Raw genomic sequence first — 10,009 nt, forward strand, 5'->3', positions numbered from 1 at the left:
ATCGATAAATATTTTTATTGTGTAACGAGGACAAAAACAAATCAAATATATCTACATAAATAAATGTGGAACATTCTATGCACATACAGTAACATACACTCAAAATTTTGCACGGATTTATCCTCAGACCGCAAATTTGACAACGCATCTTCCCGTGTTGAACACAGATTCATGCAGACTTTGGAATATGTATGAGTAACGTTTGGTCTGAGTTCTTCTAGAAACGTCTGAAGAAGATGACGGTTCCTAAGCATCAGATAACGCAGCGACTCCAGGAAGAACTTTTCCCTCCAACAGCTCGAGGCTGGCACCACCTCCTGTTGAAACGTGGGATACTTTGTCCTCAGTCTTCCATTTGGCGGCGCAGGTTGCTGTATCGCCTCCACCTAAACAAAATATTTTCTTATTTAAAGTGGAATATTAACGAATTTATTTCTTGTAGTATTAAAGAATTTAATTTTAGATAAGTAAGTTATCAAACATTCTAATGAGCTTTAATTTTTTTGGACTATTTCAGCTATTTTTATTAATATTGTAATATTAAACTGACAAGCAGCAGACTGATGGCAGTCTAGGATGGTCACAACTGGGATATATCGAGAAGTGGCCTGAAGAATGCGTCACTGAGGATTCATCTCGCACGCAAGAGGTGTGCTGATCGATTCAGTTCTACACTCGAAGAATCGGCTATTAAATGCCGATTTCCGTTATTAGTGAGTTAGTCTGCAAATATATTTTAAGAAGTAATTGTACAAATAAACTAATGCTGCAAATAAATGGAGTATATAAAATAAACCATGTATTAAATTTAATTAAACATTACATTGGTGTCAGAAGTTTGATTATTCATTTAAATCATCTATTAATTAAAAAAATTGTACTAGACATTATAATAGTAAAGACATTCCAGTAAACTGTATTCGGGACTATAAAACATTTACGAACGATCGTTTAGCGCATGAGTTGTTTTCGGTACAGACCATTTAATTAAAAATGCTTTCGAAAATTTGCAAGTTCGAGGAACGATTATTTTTACAGAGCTTGAGGAAATAAAATTTCTAGTGGTTCCAATAAGCTCCTTCAAAACGACCTTAAGGACCTCATCACCAAAGCAGAAGACCTAGAAATAATCGAATTCCAGTCACTAGACTAGACAAGCATGGAAAAATTCGACGAAACTTCTGAAAAGATCAAAGAAACTTTTAAAAAAAGTGTCAAGTTCTTCGACGAGAAACTGAAAGAAGTTTATAGCAAGATCGATGAGAAGATCAAAGTTTCTAAAAAGATTGAAGAGAAAACAACCGTTTCTCGAAAGTCCCATGAGAAAATAAAAGTTTCTAGAAAGACCGATGAGAAAACATTCGTTTCAAGATAGATCGGTGAGAAAATAAAAGTTTCTAGAAAGACCGAAGAAAAAATAAAAGTTTCTAGAAATACCAAAGAGAAAATGGAAGTTTCTAGAAAGACCAAAGAGAAAATAAAAGTTAAAGACAGAAGAAAAAATTACCGTTTCCCGAAAGACCGAGAAAAAAATAGTTCCTAGAGTGGCTGAAGAGCAAATAAAGTTTTCTAGAGAGACCGATGAGAAAATAAAAGTTTCTAGAAAGACCGATGAGAAAATAAGTTTCTAGAAAGCCGAAGAGAAAATAATAGTTTCGAAAAAGGCTGAAGAGAAGATAAATAAAGGTTTATAGAAAGTACAAATATAAAATAAAGTTTCCAGAAAGATCAAAGAGAAAATAAAAATTCTAGAGAGATCGATGAGAAAATAAAAGTTTCTAGAAAGTCGAAGAGAAAATAAAAGTTTCTAGAAAAACTGAAGGGAAAATAAATACAAGTTTGTAGAAGGTCCAAAAATAAAATAGAAGTTTCTAGAAAGCTAAAGAGAAAATAAAAGTTTCGAGAAGGACTGAAGAGAAAATAATCAAAGTTTCTAAAAAGTCCAAATATAAACTAGAAGTTTCTAGAAAGATCGATGAAAAAACAACCGTTTTCCGAAAGACCGATGAAATAATAAATGTTTCGAGAGATACGGAAGAGAAAATAAAACTTTCTAGAAAGAGTGAAGAAGAAATAAAGTTTTTAGAAAGACCGACGAGGAAATAAAATATTCCAGAAAGACCGAACAAAAAATAAAAAATTTTTCTAGTAAAACTGTCAAAAAATGGCAAAAAATTCGAAAATTTTATTTTTTATAAAAATAATGCTAGAGTGATATCTTACCAATAATGGTGATGGTTCCATTGGCAGTGGCATTTACAACTTCATCCATAATGGCTTTAGTTCCTGTAGCAAATTTATCCCATTCGAATACACCGGCAGGTCTATAAATACAAAAAAAAACTGAGTAAAAATTGGTCTTATAAAGCTCATTTTACTCACCCGTTCCATACAATAACTTTGGCACGCCTGACAGGTTCTCTGAATTGTTCGATGGTTTTTGGTCCAATGTCAAGTCCCATCCATCCGTCAGAAATTCCCGCTGCGGCGGTAGCTGAATCAGTCTAAAATAACGTAATAACGAAATCAATAGGCATATCAATATATTGTTGTCTAAATTTCTAAACTGTATTTAGAATTCTAACAACAATTGCCAATTTCAAGAAATGTAGTTGTGATAAATGTTAACAACACCAGCACCAATGGTGGTTTGAAAGAACTTTAAAGATTTGTACGATTTATTCTACCTTGGCATTTTCGGAAAATCCATCAGCAACAATAAAATCTACAGGTAAATGTATCTGAACGTTGTTGGCTTTGGCTTTTTCTAACAGTTTGTTGACAATTTTTGCTCCTTCTTTGTCATACAAGGAATCTCCAATCTGAAACAAAGTAGTACTTAGTAATAACGATTGTTTGCATATTTGACAAATTAATTATATATTTTATTCTATACCAGCATTGGAGCCCGTCCCAGGGCATAATGGGTAGATGTAATTATAAGAGTATGAAAACTCTCAAAGCTTTTCGCCGAATTTATAACTAGTGTAAAATCGAATTTCTTCATGTACAAGTAACTGCACAAGACGAAAAATACTATTATTTAAAAAACTCTGTAGCAGTTGAAAAAGCTTGTATGTAAACAATATTACTCGAGGAAATTCGCCTACTTCATTCAATCAAGTTTCCTTGGTAGGGTTTATCTACAACTTTTACGCGAGTATTTGCTGTACGATGAACTCGCAATAACAGTACAGGAAGTCGAGAATGCAATACAAACTCTAAAAAATCGGAAGTCATGCGGACCACAAGGTATACCAAATGAATTATTAAAACATAGCCCACAAGTATTACGGGAATTACTGGCGTATGTCTTCACCTTATTCTATAATGGACACGACTTACCACCGGAGTGGACAAAAGCACATATTAACAACATCTACAAAAACTACAGGGGGCTAAGTGTCATAAATTCACTCTCAAGACTGTATGGAAAAATAATAAAAAACAAAATTGAAAAAGAGATGACAGATGTTGAAGAACAGAATGGCTTTCGTGCAGGCAGATCCTGTATGGACAGTATATTCTCTCTAAAGCAAGTTATCGAGAAAAGATTAGCCCACAACCTTTCAACTCATATAGTCTTTATAGATCTGACAAAGGCATACGATAGAGTACCACTTTCAATGCTTTGGGTAGCAATGGAAAAACAAGGACTAAGCAAAAAAAATATACAAGCAGTACAACAGCTCTACAAAAATATGACGGCAAACATTAAAACTGGAAATAGATTAACTAGAGAAATTCCTATTAGTAAGGGCCTAAAGCAAGGCCGCTGCATAGCACCTACACTCTTCAAAATATTATTATTAGTTATATTATAAATAAGTATAATAATATAACAAGTATATTAAATTAATAATTAATAATATAATAAATATAATAAGTATATTATAAATGAGGCACTCTCAGTGCGGAGAAGAAAGTGCTGCAATATAGGCATCCCAATCGGAGATGATAGATTGTACACGATACACTTCGCTGACGACCAAGCCATTCTAGCTGAAGACGAGAGTGATGTAGGCTACATGCTTAGAAAACTGGAAGATGAGTATACCAAATGGGGCCTCACAATTAATATACAAAAAACTGAGTACTTAGTTGTAGGAGAAAAACCAGAAAGCCTACAAATCGAAATGGGAACTATAAACCCAACAGACAATTTCAAATACTTGGGAGTCCAAATAACATCAAAAGCAGGAAGTAGCGAAGAAATACACTCCAGGATTGGCCAAGCAAGATCAGCCACCAGACAGCTACACGGACTATTATGGAATAAAAAAATAACAAAAGAAAATAAAAGAAGAATCTATAAAACAATAATAGAAAGTATTGGGCTGTACGGCGCCGAACTCTGGGAAATAAACCAAAGAAACAAATCAAAAATTAAGGCCATGGAAATGAACTACTGGAGACGATGTTGCCAGCTCACTAGACTTGATAGGGTGAGAAACGAAGATATTCGGAGAGAAATGGAAATCGATCTAGACATAATAGACACAATCGAAGCCAAAAGACTTAACTGGTATGGACACCTTCAGAGAATGCCTGAAAATAGATGGACAAAAAAAAATGGAAGAATGGACTCTGCCAACTAGAAGAAAACAAGGTAGACCAAGACGATCCTGGAGAGACGATGTCGACGATGCAATGACCGCCAGAGATTTAACAACTGAAGATTGCTTCGACAGAAAACGCTGGAAATTAGGATGCGAGAAGCGGCGCCAGCTGTAGAAGACTCGCTTATATATATGAACTCGCTAGAAGGCGACGTACAGTTGTCCATGTCCAAAAATCGGCTTTGGAAAATAAATTCAAAGCGCGGCAATGTCTGATGGTGAGCTTCTACTGTTTTTTTTAATCGTATCGATTCTAATAGTTAAAGCTGCTTTAAGAGCAAACTGATGACTGAAGTTTGAATGGGAGCTCCGTTTCTGATAAGACAGAAATATATTCCGGAAATAAACAGGACTGTCCAAATAGCCTTCCCAATCAAAATTGAGGTTTGAAGAACCACATGAGTTCCGTTAGATTTGCTTTTTCTTCATGTTACACAGCAGGATAATAATATCATCGCCAGTTCCCCCATGGAGGTGGTGGCGCCAGCCACCAGTGGATGACATTCGATTTAGTGTTTAGAAACTCTGCATAGTAATTGTTCATTGGTTTATGAACTACCTACTACGTTTCTACCTCACCATTCTCCCAGAGGCTCACTCAATAATCGTTTATATTTAAACCGTTGCCAAGGGTTTATTTTAAAAAAAATCATGTTGCAATTTAAGGTAGGAGACATTCTTATTCCTGTTCTTCGGCTTTTTCTCCTTATGAGTTCGCCGTTTTCATTCTTCGTCACTTTCTCTGAGTTCTCTATCTATCATAGCATTTCTTATGTGTTTTCCATCTTGTAGCAAGTCGTCCTCTTTGACTTATTCCAGACTAGCCACAGCCCAATATTCTTTTCGACCACCTGTGATCTAGCATTCCTTATACATGCCTGTACCACTGCAAGGCTCTGTTTTTTTAACTTTTTTGTGATTGAGCATTCTACCTCAATTCTGTTTTAATGCTCACTATGTTATGCAGCACTAGTGCCATCTATGCTCAGTTGTTATTTTTAGGCAACTACATTAGTTTTATTTCACTTTTGAAGGTGATTTTACTCGATTTTATTGTTTAATTAAGTAGATGAATGATGTATGTAAGATTTTCAACTAACATACCAATGCTTCTATGCGATAATAAAATTTTGTTATTCTATTCATATTTAATTCAAAACAAACGCTAGACAATTGTTGCAGCGACTCAAAAAATTGTATTTTGGCTAATTTTCCTGGGCTATTTGTACGAAAACCTATCGACATTGACCATATTCTATTTATCTGACGTATTTTCTCTTTTATTATTATTAAAATCTCCATCTTGTAGCAAGTCGTCCTCTTTGACTTCTTCCAGACTAGTCACAGCCCAATATTCTTTTCGACTACCTGTGATCTAGCATTCCTTATACATGCCTGTACCACTGCAAGGCTCCGTTTTCCAACTTTTTTGTGATTGAGCATTCTACGTCCATTCTGTTTCAATGCTCACTATGCTATGCAGCACTAGTGCCATCTATGCTCAGTTGTTATTTTTAGGCAACTACATTAGTTTTATTTCACTTTTGAAGGTGATTTTACTCGATTTTATTGTTTAATTAAGTAGATGAATGATGTATGTAAGATTTTCAACTAACATACCAATGCTTCTATGCGATAATAAAATTTTGTTATTCTATTCATATTTAATTCAAAACAAACGCTAGACAATTGTTGCAGCGACTCAAAAAATTGTATTTTGGCTAATTTTCCTGGGCTATTTGTATGAAAACCTATCGACATTGACCATATTCTGTTTATCTGACGTATTTTCTCTTTTATTATTGTTAAAATCACAAACTTATGTCGTATGTTCACCGGCCGACTTATTCGATTTTACATCGAATAAAAATCATTTCATCCGTCATTAATCCGTCATCTTGTCCAAAAAGGTTGTCAACCGTGGTATTTTCATGTGAGGCAAGCGTTTTTCCAACCAAAATCTAGAGTTAACATCTTTATCCAGGAGAATATTACAGAAAAGGTACTTTCGAACGGAGCGTATATTAGACAAAAAGAGTGAAAGAGTTTTGACGCATCTCGAAGTAAAGTTTACTAATAAAAAACACATTTTAATAAAAACAGTTTGATTTAACGGTATAAAAAGTAATTTAATGGTAAATTGTGAATAATTTTTATAGTCTAGCGTATATTATCAAACATTTATTTTGAAGAATGTCTCCAAAGAGATAAACTCTATACGAAAACTATGTTTTTAAAATGAAAAGATAATTTTGATGGAGAATTTGACAAAAATAACATTTAATTGTCAATTTGATAAATTTTTAACACAGATTCACTTACTTTTAGATAATGCCTTATCAAGCAGAAAGACCCATGGAGGGAAAAGAGGTTATGAAAGGAGTACTACAAAATTTCATGTATTATTTACATAATCAACAATATAAACGAAAAGAAAAACCTAAGGTAAAATTTTTCAAATGTTCTTTTATATATTAAACGAGAGAGATTATCCAGATATTCCAGATATCGGTCGATAATTCCATTATGGTATAGAATATCCAAAAAAGTTATTTAGAAAAAATGTAGGCAATGGTTTTCCTCAGGTTTGGGCTTTCGCCACGTGGTAAAGCAAACATACAATTTTTTAAATAGAACACCCTGTATATTTTCTCATATTTAGATTCCTCCCATAATCCCTGTTCTTATAGTATGAATTTTCACACTTTTATACAGGGTATTTAACAAGTTATGACCATTTATATTTCGATACCGGAAAATGAAAACCTGTTCATAAATGAAATCAAAAACTCATTTAATTTTTACTTTAGGTGAAACCTGCAGATCAATCACTGACACTAAAATCATCGACTCTGTCCTCATCCAGTACCGTTTCGTCTTATATCAATTATCGAAAACAAGTGGATAACAACTTGACTGAAATCAATACCAACATCAGCCAAATGATAATCGATACATTCAAAGGAATCGACAGTATTTGTTCCAAAGTTAGGGAATGTGTGTCGGATTTCAATTCTTCAAGATTTAAGTAAGTACACTTTAGTTTACATTGCAACAGTGGCGGCTCGCAAGTCTCGTAAGAGGTTCGTGAGCTGAAGAGGTGAAGCAAATTGCAAATTCCTGACGTAACTAATTCGTACTTCTTCGATTTCTTCTGTTGCTTACCAAATAATATATCCGTATGACCAAAGATATTAAAAATAAACAAAAAAAGGCAAACTTTACACTAGGCATCGCCACTGACTCCGACTCGAATTAACCCCAAAAATCATTCTTCTATACCTACTTTCATTAAGCGATGCAGGGCGTATAAACAAAGATAAATTTAACAGATGATTGTTAAAGATGTTCCAAATGAGTCTACTCGTTCCGATAAGTAACAGTATAATTATGACACTTTATTAATTTTTTTATTTTCTCAACTATTAGTGTTTATTGCATAGTATATAAATTATTTTTATTACTGAATACATAGTAAGCAAAAAAATAATCCGATTCATAAAATTAATGAATATTTTATGCATACATGCAGTAACAGTTCTTCAAGAATATTTAAAAACTAACCAAAATGTCCATCTTTATTTCGTTACTGCCGACGTCGTCGGAACTCATACAGGTTCGGACACGATTTAAGTAGGTATTATATTTCGGTATTAAAATTTTGTAATTTGAATATATTTTTAGTCATTTTGATGGTCAAAGGACAATCAATTATTTTTATGCTGTTAATGTTGAATTAGCAATTATTTGTTGTGCGATTTAAAACTATTTAAGTATATATTTTTATTTGTATAACGACCCTATCTATACGTAATTGTGATTACTGTAACAATAACCACGTATTTCAATAACTGATATTGAAACCAAAAATGTCATCCACTGATTCTGCTGATGAATTGGTTGAAAATACATGGAGTCCTCCTCGAAAACGAAGTAAAAGAAGCCCTCTTAGCGTTGAAGTTGAATAAATCATTTTAAATGTTTTTAAATGTGAAAGACAAGAAAATTCTGGGTTAGTGGTTGAAGATATTGTGAAAACAGTGGCTAATAAAGTTGGAGTTTGTGATAGAAGTGTGTTTACGGTGATAAAGGAATACAAAACGAATCATCAATTCGCTGGACCAAAAGTATATCTGACCCGGAAAAAGAAGTTTGACAAAATTGATGATTTTGACAAAAATGCCAAAATTAGAAGACTGGTTCATAATTTTTTTATGAGCAACGAAATACCCACCGTTGATAAGGTTTTAAAGAAGGTGAACTATGACCCTGATTTGAGAAATTTTTCGAAAACCACATTTTACCGAATATTGAAAAACTTAATTTTCAATACAAACGTAGGGGAAGAAACGCTATTTTACTAGATAGAGACGACATTGTGATGTGGAGAAGAGAATATCTTCAAAAGATGAGAGCTTATAGACTTTACGTTTTGTTCTGATGACATATTTATAGTACCTACATATGCATTCCCCAAAATTTTCAGATTTAGATAATTTAACAGTGAGTCACGACATATTAATAATTATATAATTATATATAATTATATATATATATATATATATATATATATATATATATATATATATATATATATATACACATACATATATATGTATATATATTATTTCAACATAATTGAGTAATGGGTATTTTTTTTTGTTATTATTATTATGAAACTTTTTAGAATTGTACAAACAACTAAGTATAGTAAAAATTAGAAATAAAACTTATATTTTTTGCAGGCACTCTGTACATAAAATTGTTGACAAAAAAAATAAATTCTTGGGTTTTTCGCCCTGTATAAATGGTTCCTATTATCGGATATCGACTAAAACAACCAGGTTCTTTGTCGAGCACTTTTGCAAAATTAAAATATAAATTTCGTATTTTATAAGATAATATATATTCTGACTAAACAAAAAGATAATCCCAAATGCGGCCCTGTTGCAATCCTACACGTGGTAATGTTTACATCTTCCTGCATCGGTTAATGAATTTTACTATAGTTTTCCAATGAAATTAACATATCTAATAATAATGCTGCATTGTGATTTCTGGGCAATATCAGTAAAATCATCTACAAGACGGAAAACTACTTCGATTATGTTTGCGACCTTTTGAAAGGCTTTAGCAACTATTGTCGAACCTTACTTCACAGGTACTTAAAACTTGTCTTCGTTGTGCCGTTCGTTCTCTCTAACAGAACTTTTCTGGTCCTTGCTGAGCTTCATCGCGATCTTTGTTTGTTCTGTTTCATTATTGACCCATAAGAAGCTAGGGAAAGGATTTTCACTACTGACAGAATCCCGCATGGTGGTAGAAGGTAACCTTTAGTAATCACTGAGTAGTCCTTTGTTTCTATGAGGTCGAGATACTCTCACAGAATT

At 33.1% G+C, this 10,009-nt stretch overlaps 1 protein-coding gene and 1 long non-coding RNA gene across 2 annotated transcripts in view; one reads left to right on the forward strand and one right to left on the reverse strand.

The window, feature by feature from the left end:
- The window catches only part of LOC140440301 (probable phosphoglycerate kinase), a 41,394-nt gene continuing 31,385 nt past the window's right edge, over nt 1-10,009 (reverse strand). The window contains exons 6-9 of the mRNA XM_072530726.1: nt 2,688-2,822; nt 2,383-2,504; nt 2,224-2,324; nt 1-386 (exon numbers count right to left, since the gene is read on the reverse strand). Of these exons, the coding sequence (XP_072386827.1) occupies nt 247-386; nt 2,224-2,324; nt 2,383-2,504; nt 2,688-2,822 (498 nt within the window). The 3' untranslated portion in view covers nt 1-246. The remainder of the gene's footprint in view (nt 387-2,223; nt 2,325-2,382; nt 2,505-2,687; nt 2,823-10,009) is intronic.
- LOC140438534 (uncharacterized) lies at nt 6,463-7,642 on the forward strand. Its single transcript, XR_011950558.1, has 3 exons — nt 6,463-6,621; nt 6,948-7,064; nt 7,430-7,642. It is a non-coding gene; the product is annotated as an uncharacterized lncRNA (long non-coding RNA).

The sequence above is a fragment of the Diabrotica undecimpunctata genome, chromosome 4 (assembly GCF_040954645.1).
Source record: "Diabrotica undecimpunctata isolate CICGRU chromosome 4, icDiaUnde3, whole genome shotgun sequence".
NCBI classification, from domain to species: Eukaryota; Metazoa; Arthropoda; class Insecta; order Coleoptera; family Chrysomelidae; genus Diabrotica; species Diabrotica undecimpunctata.